The following is a 15,748-nucleotide window of genomic DNA, read 5'->3' as shown; positions in this document are numbered from 1 at the left end:
TATGATAATTTAAATGGAAATGAAAACACAAAAAACAAAAAGAAGAAAAGAAAAAAAAATAACGCGACAAACAATGCCCAAGCCTGGAATTATGTTATAGGTGTGTTGGTGTGTCGCGAATTACATGGGCACAGTGGTTGCACAGTTTAAAAGTTGGGCGCATAACCGTGCGCAATACTCGCACGCATCGTTACGTAACACCAACAAGTCTAAATAAATATACTTTCGAAATGCTTTCTTGCGTGTATATATCAAATCCAGCTAACTTTCCATGACAACCGCTCGATTACACAACGCCAGACGTTAGAGAGAATAATTTCGCGCCTTTCGATCTGTTCCGAAGCCGCAATCGGAATCGGATCTTTCGAACGATTTCTTCCGAAAGAATCCTTGTTCCACTTTCGCCCGTATAATTATAGACCTTGATTTTCAGAATGAAGAAATGTAAAACGGATACAAGAGATTAGCAGCCAAGAGATTAATTTCCACGAGCCTCGATTATTTCCTCCGCCTCGCGTGCCGCCGATTGCCATCCATCGTTGTGGACACGTTTTTCTGCGATTCTTTCAAATTTTTATCTCTCAGATTTATTATTTTTCGCACGAGTTAATCTCGAATTTCGATAAAATCACGAATATTTTCGCCATTTCTGATTGGTAATTTTTTTTAATTCCTCTAATCTTATCAATTTCCTAACCGGCTAAATAACGAATTAACGTATACCGATGATATAATACACTCCACTTTCGTTCTCTTACATCGAGGAATGATTAGATTAAAAATCGGGTAAAATTAGGGAGAGAAATTAAAAGCGGAATATTTAAATCATCGAAAATGGAAAACGAAGATCGTCGCTTGGTTAAATTCGTTCGATAAAATACCACTGCACAACAAATTCGGGCGGAATTCATCACTTTATATCTCTCACGATACTTTTATCGTTCAATTGTGACAGTCGAGGATGAAATGGGGGAAAGGACGATGAACGAGGATCAATCTCGGTCGAAAAAAGTGGCAGCAGCTCTCAAACCGGCGTGGCTCTCCTCGTCCCTTTCCATGTCGGACGTGACAACCTTCACGACGACAACCTCGATGGTGATCAACAGGAAGAGCACCATGAACGTCGCCATGTTGTATTTCTCCTGTCCAGGGACGACCCTTTCACCCTCCAACAATAACGTTGTGATGATACTCGACACGTAGGCAAGCATTCTGATTCTTCTTTTCACTTTCGATCAACTTTCGATCGGCTGCTCGAAAACTTGGTCTACACGACTCATCCACTCTCGCGTTCGAGAGAAGGAGAATGACGGGAGGGGAGAGAGAGAGAAAATCGGATTCGAGGTCTAGATGATGCAAGCTCCTGTCACGAATATATAACATGTAAACTTCCGCGAGAACAACAACGTGCAATCCATCGCTTGAATTGGATGGAAAAAAGAACGATCACGGATCTTTGCTTGTGTGTTTATGGCTTGTGTTTTGGTCACAGTATACTTCCTGCATACAACGAACGAATGTCTCTTTGGACGAATATCACTTTCTCGTTTTCGTTGCAATTAAAACTACACACGATAAGACAGGATAATTTATCTCCTTTTAAGCCTCTAACGATTAATATCTCCCTTCTCTTGTTTACTTCTGTATCTTTCCTCTCCGAAAAATTGGGACAGAAGAGTTTCTTCAAGATTGGAATTAATTGGTTTTACGATTGTATTTTTTCTTCCACACGTTTCTTTCTTTCCACCTCAGAGGTGGTTCACTGATTTCCAATTTTTTACGACGAATTTCATCAAAAGCCGTTTTTCTCGCCTCTCTGTAGCCAATCCTCTTTCTCTCCCTCTTTCTCTTTCTCTTTCTTTCTCTCTATTCGATAATTAAATCCTTGATCACGCTGATTCTGTGGCCCACCTTGCCCGCAAAATCACTCGTCCGATAGATTGGCACAGCTTCTCGATCCAGGTCTCGTTTATAGATATATATATATATCTACACTTGTATTTATAAGGTGAATATTCTTCGAAACTTGGTACACGATTATCCTCGAAGCGATCAAATCGGATCCTCGCTCCTCGTGACAAATCTTATCCCTTCTTCGTTATAATTATATATCTCCAATTTCAGAAAAGATCGAGATGATGATTCGATTCTTCCTGCGTGCGAATCACAATTCTCCTTCTCTGGCCCGGCCAATTATTTATCCAAAATTTTCCACTGTTCCCCAACTTTTCCCTCGTCGCACGTTTTACTTTTCGAGGATGATTTTCGGTGTGGCGCGGAATTGATCACCTCGTTCCTTTGTGTCGGTCTGACTGTCGGCTTGAAAGTGACAGTAGCCTGCCCGGCCGGGGGAAACTCGGTGTTATGCACACGAGCCACGTGATGGTAGGAGATCTTTTTTTTTCCGCCGAGGAGAAGAAGAAAAAGAAGAAGCTTTTAAGAGGAGAAGGAAGAAGAAGAAGAAGAAGAAGAAGAAATTTGAAGCGGCTGTTGCTGTCAATTAAACTGGGCACTTTCACTGGGGATTTCGACGGTTGTTTGTTCGCGTTTCGCGGACGGATCTGGCTATTGCCTGGCCGAGTCCTCGGCGCCGATTGATGAAATTCTCGTGGGTAGGAATCGAGAATCCCCCTTTGGATATGGCCTGGACGTGTGACGTAATTTCGAAAGTGCCACAAACCGATAGTTACGTGTGTTGCAACCTTTCGCCGTTGCGGATCGTGTATAGCAGAATCGTGTGTCGATTCGACTTGGCCTGGGCTGAATCTAAAATCTATTTTTTTCCTTTTCTTTTCTTTTTTTTTTTTTCTTTTTGAGATAAAGGATAGAGCGTATCCGAGAGAATAGAGATCGTCAACAAAGATTCGACGTTGTCACGTGTGCTGGATACATAATGGTATACTTGGAGATTTCGATCTGGAATACGATTATAAGAAAATTCTGTGTTTCTACGTAGATCAATTAATTTTAATTATACCGTCGTACGATCGTTTTATAATTATACAAGAATTTCGTATTTAGAGAGCGAATACGTTATTGTTTTTTTTTTTTAATATAAAGGCAGATCATTTTTCTTTTAAAATTTTGATTTATCGATGATGAATGATAAAATAAGAGATAGGCCACGAATTGATTCAATTAATGTATAATCGCGTCTGATATTAAATCGTTATGTATTCATTTCTCTCGTGAAGTTTTTCTCTTTAAATTGTTGAATGATTTTTACATATGTTATGATGTTAATCATAATCAATTTCTGTGAATCGCAGAAGAATAAATTACGACGAGTTATATAGGTTTCTTGTTTCGACGGCCTCCAGAGAATTAGTATTTTTCTTGCATATTAATAATTCAAGGAAACTGCATAAAAGTTATATCCATTTGAAATCGCAAAACATTAATTATAATCAAAAGGAAATTTATGTTACGAAATTTCTTGTATGAATATTTCAAAGTTTAAAAAATAACATTCTTGTTCGATATAATTTTTTAACGATCTTGTTTTCTTTAGAACGAAAATTTTTGAAGACGAAAACACGAATTTAATTTTAATACGACTCTCTTTCTTTCATTTTTAATTCGGCACTTTATTTATCTATCTCATATCATATTTTTCGAATAATTTTTCCATCAATAACTGTGACACCCGGTATATTTAGGTTTAATACAATCAATGTTAGGAACATTTTCACTTTTACATTACGATTTCTCTTCCATTTTCGGCGTTCAAAGCCGGGAATAAAAACGCTTAAATCACCATTTTATTCGTCACGATTTCTCTTTAAAATTCAAGTCACGTTTTCGCAAGCTCGATCATAAATCACATCGAAAGCTTCAAGCTTTATTCGCTATTCTTCAACTTGCTTGATGGTAAATCGATGGAAAATCGCATTTATTTTTCATAGAATCGTCTCAAACGAGTTAACGGTAAATCTAGTCGATGATATTAGACGAACAAAATACTATAGAGATATCGATTGATTTTTCAATTTTTACACCAAGAATTTCCTCGATCCTCGATTTGGAAGGGATATGGAAGATTGTATACCTTCGAGTAAACGACAGACCTCGAAGGTATACAACCTGTTTCTTATGTAACGAGGAATATGTAAAATAGAAATTACACGACCGATTATGTAATCGAGTTACAGTAGCGCGTGATCTTATGAAATGTTGACAGCGTATATAGGGAAGCGTTCGATAATGCAACTTCGCTTTTCACTTTGAAGCCAGACTGTTCGATAATGCGCTTATACGACCGTTTGAACTTCGCTGTCTTTTCTGATTAACGATGAGAATTTAATTTCATTGCTGGCCGTGTAATTACCAACTATTGATCTTCATTGATAAATGTTTCACATTAAAGTTAATCTCATGGTCACGAAAGTAAGAAAGTATCGATTATGTGAAATAATGCGTGTGAAAAGAGAATCGTGCTCGTATCAATATCAATTTTCATAAACGAACGTTTAATCGAACGAGCCAAGTGAAAAAGATACTTCTCCGGATGAAAAATAAGAAACAATTTGAATGATGAACAGCTCGAAACGGAGAGAGAAAGAGAGAGAACTTCGACGAGAAAGGATTGAAACGATTTCGAAAAGTTTAAAGGCTCTTTGCTTTAATCAACCATCGATGCGTGTCGATGATAATATTTCCAATTCCCTTTGAAAAGAAAAAAAGCCGTAGATCTTAATCAATGAAATTACGAATCTCGATTGATCGAAACTGGTCGAGTTGTATCTCTTCTTGCGACGAATTGCATAAAACCCGTTAATCTCGAGCTTCACGATAGATAGATCGATAGAAAGATTATAAAAACGTCAAAATCTCTTCCTCTCTCTTTCTCTCTCCTTCTCCCTTTCGTCTCTCCTCTCCTTACCGTCTCTCCCGCTTTCTTCGACACAGAATGGTCCGTAAAAGGAAAATTTTGATCAACCGCCTCGCCTCGGCGGATTTCATCGAACGCTCGAATAAGTTTCAACCACCTCGACGGATTTATCTTAAGAAGACAAGTGGCAAGTTTCACTTAAATTCTTCTCGATGATCACGGGAGAATTGAAATAATTTTTATAATCCAATGTCTGTTTAATTGGAGACGCGTGAATATTTTATAATTCTCTTTTCAACGTTATCTGATTATTATTCTGACAAAAACACTGTTCCGACGAGATCCTCCATTAAATCCTCATAAGCGAGGAACAAAAATAAAACTCTTCTGTAAAAATCACAGTTGTTCGACAAACTTGAACGAACACGGTCCGGATTTGAAACAACGTGTCCTTCTTCTTTTTTTTTTTTTTTTAAATAAAAAGACGGCACAACAAGCAAAAGGTGGAAAACAAACCGGTCGACTGACTATCCACGACACGAAGCATCTCAACAATGAGGGGGCCGTTGTTCGGTTCTCTACGGTTCCTCCTCTGCTTCCGGTCCCCCTACACGCCGGTCGAACCTATTGTTTAATATGGTTTGATACGTAGGCCATTGTGTAACGACGTTTTGCCATTAACCGCACATGGCCCGTGCATCCCAATGCCTGATCGTGGCTCCGCTTTCCTCTTCGTCTTCTTTCGCCTCCCTCCTCTCGAGTCTCGAGGTCGCTTCTTCTCGTCGAGGTTGGTGTCGCCGATCGAATCGAGCCACGCATCGTTAATCGGTAGTCGTGTGCGCACTTCCGGTCCTTCCATGGATCCACCAACCGCTGATGACCTCACGTGCCTGGCGAGGAAACACGTGGACACACCTGTCTCTGATCATTTCACTCACTCTCTCGAATATTGTTTTCGTTTTGTTCCCCCTCTTTTTTTTCCTTTCTTGATTGCATTCTTTATTATTGTAACTGTATTATTGTTGTATTGTTAACGGTAAAACTATTGGTAAAATAACAATGTAGGAATAAATATTAATTTAATTACAATAGTAGTTGGAATTAACAAAATGATGAAATTGATTTATCGTTTGTTAAGTGTAATTAGTGAAATGAAAAGATAATGTTTGAATATGCTTCTTTGATATAATTTAGGATATAAATAAATACGATATATATTTATAATGGTACAAAAGTGTGAAATTAAACGATTGGAAATTATTCTTTTAATTAAATTGGAATTGTTCCATATATAAACGATAAATCAATCTTGATAAATTAATCCTGCGAATAAATTTTCGTTATTTAATCGTTCGTGAAAAAAATATTACGCGTCACTGAACTCGAGTTACCTTTCTTTTTCCACTTCGAGAATCCCCTCCCTCGCCGATTAATTTATATAAATAATTTTAATAAATTAACAAGATAATTCCTTTGTTCACTTGTGTTCACAAACGATCATTCCTCTTCTAAAGAGCAACAATTCGAAGAAGACAATTTCTATTTTTGGATTCGAGATCGATCGTTCCGTCATTCCTCTAACCGTTTTCTATATTACGTCGAGGAAGTGGCCAAGTTGTATAACTGTTTTCTCGACGCTCGACAAATTTCAACGAGGCCGGACAAATACATTAGGATTCGTGGCAGGCGTCCGCTCGCATCGAGCGCATTCGTAAGCGTGTTTCACGGTTTAATCGAGCTGTCGATCTCGAGCAACAGCCACATACGTTCGTTTTCAAAGCAAAATGGAGCGTGCACGATGCGTGTGCACGGGGAAATGGAAATGACGAGTAATGGCTCGTGTGAGCCTCACGGCTCATCTCTTCAAGTATGCTGACATAAAAATTTTCGTTTTCCCTTGTTCACCGTCCGTAAAGAATTTCCTCTTTAACGAGATTTTATTTTTATTTTGGAGTTAATGCTATTAGTTAAAAAAACTAATAAATAAATTTCCTATATATGTGGCGTTGAGACTGATTCAAAAGATAAATGGAAGATAGTTTAGAAATTTGTTAAGAGATAAATAATAAATTAATTACGTGTAAGATTAAGATTAATTCAATCGAAAGATAAAAGGATCAAGATTCCTGATGGAATAATATTTACGTATAGTCGCAGCATTAATAAATCCATTTTTATTTGTACATGCTTGTGTTGCATAATGGAAATGAAATCTGGTTATTACGAATGACGAATAATTTAGAAATTTTTGATTCGATCGATACGGAAGATACATTTATCTGATGATCCGAAAGAATGAATGAACGAAGCGGTATCGTCGAAATCTATTCCACGCGATTGACGATTTCATTTCATCACACGTTAAATGGATCGAAAACATAAATAAACTTTAGATTTTTAGATCGAAGAAGGGAAAGTTCCGCGAGTCAAAGTTCCGCGTGGGAAATGGAAAATTCTTGTATTATTTAATAGAGTTCCAGGTATAATTAATGCAAATTCGAACGTCGAATGTGTATTATTATTAATTGCTAACGGTATCTTTCCATTCGTACTCCCACGCTTTTTCCATGTATAAATTATCGCGAATTCGCGCTACATTAAATTCCAATAACGATTTACGATTTACAGTTCGCAAATTGTTTATCTTTTCTATCTTGAGCAATTCCGAGTCTTCTTTTCTTTTCTTTTTTTCTTTTAAACGTTTTTTAAATCGCCTGACTATTGCAAAATAAAAATTTCATATTATTTACGCGTTAAAAAAATTTAGATATAAAGAATATTCGATGATGTCGAAAGAACTAACGCAAGTTTCTTTGATTTATGCGATGATACACGCGCATATAACGTTCTCGTTTATTTCATATCATCGCGTCTAATTTATGATGAGAGCGCGACGTATACACATGTTTTAAATCATTTACAGCCCGATCGAAATCAACTTCAAGGTTACCACTTTCTCCACCATGTGTCACAACATATTATTCCTCAAAGCTAGCCAAAAGCAGAAAAATATTATTTTTTTTCCGCAATTGGCCACAATTTACCTATTCACGGAAGTAACAATAAATCCAGAACAGCGAATAAAATAGAATTAATCAGCTTCGATTTTCGCTTCGATCAAATCTCGAAAGGAGAATATTTATAAATAATACGGAAAAAGGAGAAAAGAGAAATTCTACAATTCCGTTGGAATAATTAACCGTACGAAAAAAAACTTCCAGTCTGAATAATTGAAAAATGTCGCGGGTTCACGGCTCGATTTTCGCCTCGTTTATTTCCGTATCGGATTCCCAATCGAATTCTCTCTATTTTCGCCTCCCTCCTTCGTTTTTCTCACGCGGTATCGGGGGATCCATTGTCGTTCACATGCACGGTTCACATTCGTTAAGAAATTACTTCTTCAACTGGGTCACACTTACAGCCAGGTGAACAATGAGCGCTCGTTAAGGTGTACACGTACACACACACACGCGCGCACGCACATATATTTATATACACACAGCTGGTGTCACGATATCGATCAAGAATGAATTTATTATAAACGAGAAACGAGAGTCTGAGAGTCGCGTCTGCAACCGATAAGATGGAGGGAGTCGAAAGTTTCTGCCCCGTTTGATTAAATGGCACCGTGATATTATTACGAAAGGAGTACGTAATCTAGAAATGCTGATGTAACGCATGGGAAACATAGTTAAGTTGGCCCATTGCTCGCTCTTTCATTGCTCGGAGAATTAAGTTGTTCTATCAGAGTATCTTGAGCATCGTTTCCCTTTTTTCCATCTCTGATCTCGAAAGATTCTCGCGGCGAGATGAAGAGAGATTTAATGGATCGATTGGCTCGCTTCTTTTCAGAAAATTAATTTTATCCCACGGTGGACGAGAGAGGAGAAATCAAAACGTTCGAGGAAATTTTGCGTCAAATATTTATTCGAGAGTTGAAGCAATCATTTCGATACTCGTGTTCCTTGTCTTCCTTAAATTAACAGCTCTTGTTACAGCTCGAAAGATGTGGAGAAACTTGATAAATAAATTGAAGTAGAATTTTCTTCAGAAGTTAAAAAAATTTTATATATATATACGTATCTTGAAGATATTACGATTAAAAAGATAATTATAAAAAATGGACGCGTTTATGCGCAATATTACGCACAAAATTCCAAACAATCGAGAAAACGGAACATTCCACGATGCTTGCCTCTCGCCGTTCGAGTCGCAAATGACACGATCGATACGCAAATGTTTTCGTATCTACGGATTATTAATCGAGCGTACGAACGTCCTCTGTGGAGAGACGGTTTGTGTATTAAACACGCGTAATAAATTCTTAGAAATATAATAAGGACAGCGATTATAAACAGAGAGATTCACACTTTCGCCGTTCGCGTCTTCGCAACAAATTTTATACGCGATTTATAAATTGTGTATTATCGTTCGAATTTAAATTCAAAAGGATCGATGACAACCTTACGGTGAGTACCTTATTTTCGCGAATCGAAAATAGAAAAAATCGATTATTTCCCCTTCGAAAAAATTTTCTTCTCTCGACCACGTATTTTTCCACGTCCGCAAATCCAGTGGGCAAATCATCGAAACATAATTTACCGGGTGAGCCCCGGCGGAAAAAGGAGAATGTGAACGACACTCGTCAGACTGGTCAGAACGAGAGAGAGTAAATAAAAGCAAGCCCTGCATACCGAAGTACGCGTATACGAACATCTTCGTTTATAAACACGGCCACGCGCGCGTCTACAGGATGCTGTGCAAAAATTCGAAGCAACGACTTCCGGTATATACACGGGATAACGTTGATTAAAGTAATTATTTTTTCCCTTACTTGGTGTTTATAGATTTTAAAATTAATAAGACTATTTAATAAATTATCGATTATATAGTTCTTAAATATCGTCAAAAATTTATTCCTTATTGTAGTGTAAATTTTAAGGATGAATTATCGATATATGTATTCCTTCTCTTCGAACAACAATAAATTAATAATAATCTTGAGTTCTGATTAATTCCAGGAGTATTATAAATTTCTGTTATTTTTTTTTTTCGTCGTAATATTTCTGAAACTTCAGTAGAAATTTTATTATAGAAACGAAAATACGAATTTTTCTTTTGTAAAATTTTCTCTTTTCGAGTTTCAAAGGAATGTTTAATTTTTTTTTTTTTTTTGTAATAACGCGTGGAGTAACATGGTTGAATGCTCGAATAACACGGGTCATAACGGCCAAAGATTCCTCTCGAAGGCCTCCTTTGGCCGGTCTACTTTGGCCAACAGCTCGAAACATCGAGCGCCTCGTTTAATATTGACTTGGAACGAAGAAATTCCGACTGGATCGTTAAGAAACCAGCCTCTACCTCTATCTCACTCTCTCTCTCTCCTCTTTCCTCTTTCCTCGTCACATGTTCTCTCGTCCGGTATCAAAAGACATCTAAAACAAGGATTCAAGACGAATCGTGAAGAGTCTCACTTGTTGATCGTTAAAAGTTTACACGGGAAATGATTCGAAAAGGAACTTTGAACGCGATTACCGTGAACCTATTACACGCTTCTGTGCAGGTGAACGCGTGTAGAGTTTTATGGACGAGAAAATGTGTGAATATTGTACAAGATGGTGCAGGAAAAGGGGGGGATATACGCTTGGATATCCTTATTGTAACGTTGTAAATTTTTTATTGGATTCTTTTTTTCACGATAGAATCACTTGCTAATTAATGTTGTATACTTAAATATATACAGGCATGGTTATGATTTTCTATCTTAAGAGTGGTCGGTATATATCATTTTACTATTTTTTTTATTTTCAGAAATTCATTTACTGAAATATTCTGAGAAAATGATATTTAATATCACTTTTTTTTCACAGTCTTTTAGCGCTATAATAATACGTAGAATTTTTGTAGTAAAATTATTTTTAAAATGCAGTACAATATGTAAAATATACTAAAATGTTGATCCAAGTCCAGGAGCTAATAAATGTTAATTGGAAAAATAAAAAAAGAAATAACAAGCTTGGTTGTTACTAGTGTAACAATATATGATATAAGCAAACAAATACTCGGATGTAGAGAAATATTTTTCTATCAAGATCATTGTTTTCGTAAAAAATCGTCGACTTTTTTTATTACATTTATTTGTTTATTTTATCTTGTTTTCTGATTAAAAATTGAATTGCATTTTTGTCTTCGAAGAATCTTTTTATCTATTCATCGCGCAAAAACTATAATTAGTAATCGCGCGCTATTTTACGTGTTAATCAGAAATACAATTATTACAATCTAATCTTATTGTTTTCAAATCTGAGAGATAATGCGAGGTATTTCAATTTTACGATTGTATTATATCAAGTATATCGTGGTTATCGAATTAACAAATCTCGAAATTATTTTGAATGGAAAGAAATCGAGGAAAATATTGCAATTTGGAAAGAGAGTACGAAGATGTTCAGAGAGACATTCTCCTTTTTCTTCGTAAAGAAGAATAGAGTTTAAATTATTCATCGATGAAAAACGCAAATACAATAAAAAATATCAGAAGAAAAAGTTTGGTTTAGTATTGTTCGTAAACACTTTGCAATACATCGATGAAATTATTCAATTTATCGTATCAACAATCATTCATATCAACGGTAATGAATGAATTGAATAATATATCTGAATAATAATTTGTTAATAATAAAATTTCATCTTTTTTTCGTTTTCCATTCTACAATAGATATTATCGTTATCAATTTACAATTAATCTGTATAACAATTTCAAAGTGATATAATTTATCTACCATGAAGTTTCTAATATCTTGTATGAATTCTCTATATAATACTACGTCTAATTCTAGATTATTTATGACTTACAGGACCTAAATCTAAATGTAAATATTGTTTTTATTCTGATAAATTTCATCATATTCTCTAATTTTTATTAGGAGGGCTAAATTAAAATTTTAAATTTTATTTCCCTTTAAATTTTATCTTATTTGTTTGATAATCATCAAGTAAAAAATTGGATAAAATAAAAAAGGAGAAAATAGAAAAAAGGAAGAAAAAATCTTAAAGTATTTCTTCTGCAATAAATATTAAGAGTGTGAATTTTATTATATGGAAAAAATCAATTTGCTCAATGAGTAAGAGTTAGAAAAATCGTTAATGGTTAAATGTTAATTCAATCCTTTGTGACAAAACCGGATAACCATTGGACTCGCGTCGCGCCATTCAAATATATTCACACCGATTCTCGAAACGTTAATTTTTTTTTTTTTCTAAATTTTCAAAATGAAAACATTTTCCAACGTAACTATGAAAAATTGACATTCCAACAGAAGCACCGTTAAATTGAAAGAGAAATAAATCGAAATTGGAATTCTGTAAACGGAAACGGATTTCTAAATTTCACGGCCTCGAGTATCATCGATACTATTTACGCGTGTACCTTTTTAAATTTCCAAACAAAAAGAGATTGAAAAAAAGAGAGAAAGATAAGAAGAAGAAGAAGAAGAAGAAACTGTGACGAATTTAAAACACGCATCACAAATAAACGAAGCATGTGCACGCTAGCGTCACGCGCCATTAACGCCTATCTGTGATAACTTCAAGGTTCGAAAGCATATTTTATCCCAAACCAGAAGTTGTTAAAATTGGTCGTAAATAAAAAAATAAAAAAAAAGAAAAGAAAGAAAGACCGTAATCACCGCGAGATATTTTATGAAACTGAATAAAATCGATTAAAGTTAACAGTCAGATTCCACGTATCTCGACCCACTTTTACCGCCACCTGCGTCCTCCATTTTCGGCCCATCCGAACGGAGGATCCTTCTTTCTTTTTCACGGAGAAACAACGTTAAGCCTCGTTGATTCGCACTCACCCCTTTAAAACGTTGGTGTAGATGAGAAAGCATATCCCGGAGGCGACACCAGCCACCATTAAACTCATCCCAGGCGATGTCAACATATTTTTTTTCCACTCGCTGAACCACCCTCTCGAATATCAATCGACGTCTCACTGTCCACCACTATGTACGATTGACGTTTAATTATCGGCCGATTGATCCACTCGACGATCCATCTTTCTCCTTTCCTTGGAAACGATGGACAAATTTCGAAAAGCAACGATCCCTCGAGGTTAATTCCCCAAGCTAAATTCTCCTCGCAGAGAAACTTGAACCTGCTTCTGCCCATAGACTTCGATGACTGATTTTTACTTCGGCGGATAGCTTTCCGATATCCTCTGTCAACGTTCCGTTTATCTCAAGATACGGTCGATAACGATTTTTCGATGAAATTCTGAAACGATATGGAACAGATTCAGATTGAATACTACGTTATTTCGTTTGATCGATCATTGGTAAGAGATCCCGGTGTGCCTCTTTCGAGGGATTGGAAGATAGAAAGATCGGGGATTATTATTTGCGATTATCTTTCCGGGAAAAAAAAATAACTCGAGATTCATTTCAAATCATTTTCCCGATTCGAATAATTCGATCTCTCGTTCGAACTTCCCAACTTCATTCCCCTAAGAATTTATCGTTATTATATTTTGATACACAACGTTCTAAACGATCGAGTTCCTTCGAAACTTGGAGATGAATTTTGAATTCCGCCGTGTGATGTCGCACATTCACGCACTATTCACGCTCGAAAATTTTCAACGGGATACCGTTAGTAGAAATCGGTAATATATACTGTTGTATAGAGGAGATGTGAGCGGAACGCACGATAAGATTGGACTGAAAGCAGAGCTAAGATCCCCCGTGTATAGACGCACACGTGCACCTTCTTCTCGGCATCGGCCGCCGTATGTACCATGTGTCATTTCACATCCACGGTTTTCTTCGCCTAGGAACACGACACTTGGTCGAATGGTACATTGTACCCTGAAACGTAATTTGCGATTAGTTCCGACTGCAAATCTTTTAACTCTGAACGAAACCTGGCTTACGGAGTTTCACTTTGCAAGAAATATTTCCATTCAGGAATAATATTGGCTACTTTCAATTTATTTTTTATCAATGGGTCGAAAATGCCCCTCCTTGTGTATGACTCGCTAATCATTTTTTGTGATTCTTCGGGACGACAATGTTTAGGAATTGTTCTGGAAAAAAAAGAAGAATGAGAGTAAGAATAAAGTGTAATATCGATACAATTAAAATCAATATTTACCATGCGATAGGAAATATATTTTCTAAATTTTTTTTTGGAGGATAATTTGTGAGCAAATCTTTGATAGAAGTAACTGTTGCTTTTCCTCTTTCGCAGATTCGAATAATGCAAGGATCGTAGGTTAAAATAGCGGAAAACGATTCTTGAGAAATACGACAAGGAAAAAATTATCGTTATGTAACTTTTGTTGTTACGTCAGCATTGTCTTGGTCCATGCCATCTGCAAACAAAGCGAAAATCTAACACTGTATTCGTAAAAGAAACACGTTGAATTCGAATTCTTTATCTCATATTTCTGTGAATATTTTATATTGAAGACTTTGTAATTAACTTTTAATTATTAATATTATATATATATATATATAATTATAAATATAATTTATAATAATATATATATATTTCTCTTTTCTGAAAATTTTTTGAAAATTTTAAAAGATTCAGTGGATATTAGTAAGAATAATTTGCAAATAATTTTTATTTATAAATTTTTTATCGAAAGAGTTAGATATTTCTGCCAGTGATAAAACAGACATCTGTTTATTGACATTCAAGCACCTTGAATCGGCAGATATAACTCGAACCTTGTACGCTTGGTTGCCTATTTCTTAGGCGCGTCTGACTAACACTGTCGGTAATCACTGACCAGACTGGGATATCTCTACTTTGGTCAGACAAATGTGAGCATACAACTTGTTAAAATTGAAATGATTTTAAGAAAGTAAGAATTAAGAAACAAAGATGATCATAGAACATAAAATAAATTATACAATTTTAAAATTCCGAATTTATCACTATTCTTAATTTTAATACGTTTCAAATTTGTTTAACTCTGAAACTTTTTACATACATTTTAATCTAATAAAAACCACAAATCAAATCTTTGTATTTATTTAAATTAATAATTAATAGACGGAATTTTCAAACGATTTTTTACTTAAATATCTCCATAAAATTATCAGCCGCAAATATGTCAATTAACTTATCATCTCTCGATTAATTAAATTGTCGATTCAATTAAAAAAAAAAATTTTTATTATCGGCTATCTTCTTTGACATTTTCTAAATTATCAGACAGAGAGAGAGAAAGAGAGAGTTGAATCACAGCAAATGTATTCTATTATGACGTAACTTTATTTTTCTTCTCCCAATGGAAACTTGTTTAGCGATAAGATGATTTATCCCCCACAATAATTTATTCTGCCTTCAACAAAACGCAAAATCCATTAAAGTACGAAGACCACAGAATTATCATGCACGGCATCACCAAGTTTTTGACGGCCATTTTGCAAAGAGTAGATGACTCAAAATTGTTCAACGATGAAGGACGAATATCTCTACGAGTGCAAACTCATTATCATATTGAGCATATTCGAATATCAAGCTCGATGAATGTATTCAATCTCTTATATTGTTCGACTAACTCTCGAAACGGATTGTTTGCTTTTTTCACAATGGATAGGGGTTATCGATGTCGAAGCTATGTTTGTATTTTGTCTATTAAAGATATAGACCGTTCATTGAAAAGATAAAATTGGAAATTTATTGCATAGATCGAAATAATTATTTCTACGTAAAAAGATAATAAAGAAAATAATAATTAATCATCTAATTTCTCATTTTAATCTAAGAAATAACTGTTATATCTTTCGTTCAAATTTGACTTATATTTATCGATATCTATTATCACAATCATTTATAATAACTTGTTAATTATGAAATCGTATCAATGCGATGCTGAATGAATAAAATAAGACTCAAAAA

At 35.3% G+C, this 15,748-nt stretch overlaps 2 protein-coding genes across 12 annotated transcripts in view; one reads left to right on the top strand and one right to left on the bottom strand.

Moving 5' to 3' along the window:
• The window catches only part of LOC107996550 (uncharacterized), a 45,279-nt gene extending 31,161 nt beyond the window's left edge, over positions 1–14,118 (bottom strand). For 3 of the 11 annotated variants that reach the window (XM_062074649.1, XM_062074655.1, XM_062074654.1), the window contains exons 1-4: positions 13,988–14,111; positions 13,767–13,919; positions 13,511–13,701; positions 12,694–13,111 (exon numbers count right to left, since the gene is read on the bottom strand). In XM_062074649.1, the coding sequence (XP_061930633.1) occupies positions 12,694–12,779 (86 nt within the window). In that variant the 5' untranslated portion in view covers positions 12,780–13,111; positions 13,511–13,701; positions 13,767–13,919; positions 13,988–14,111. Of the gene's footprint in view, positions 1–4,882; positions 5,383–12,693; positions 13,702–13,766; positions 13,920–13,987 lie in introns of those variants that run through there. The other 8 variants (XM_017054650.3, XM_062074656.1, XM_017054653.3 and 5 more) reach the window with 6 other exon arrangements.
• Positions 1–15,748, top strand: part of LOC107996552 (uncharacterized MFS-type transporter C09D4.1) — a 68,094-nt gene that overhangs the window by 32,697 nt on the left and 19,649 nt on the right. The window lies entirely within an intron of this gene.

The sequence above is a fragment of the Apis cerana genome, linkage group LG5 (genome assembly GCF_029169275.1).
Source record: "Apis cerana isolate GH-2021 linkage group LG5, AcerK_1.0, whole genome shotgun sequence".
Taxonomy (NCBI): Eukaryota; Metazoa; Arthropoda; class Insecta; order Hymenoptera; family Apidae; genus Apis; species Apis cerana.
This window is presented reverse-complemented; position numbering and strand designations above follow the sequence as displayed.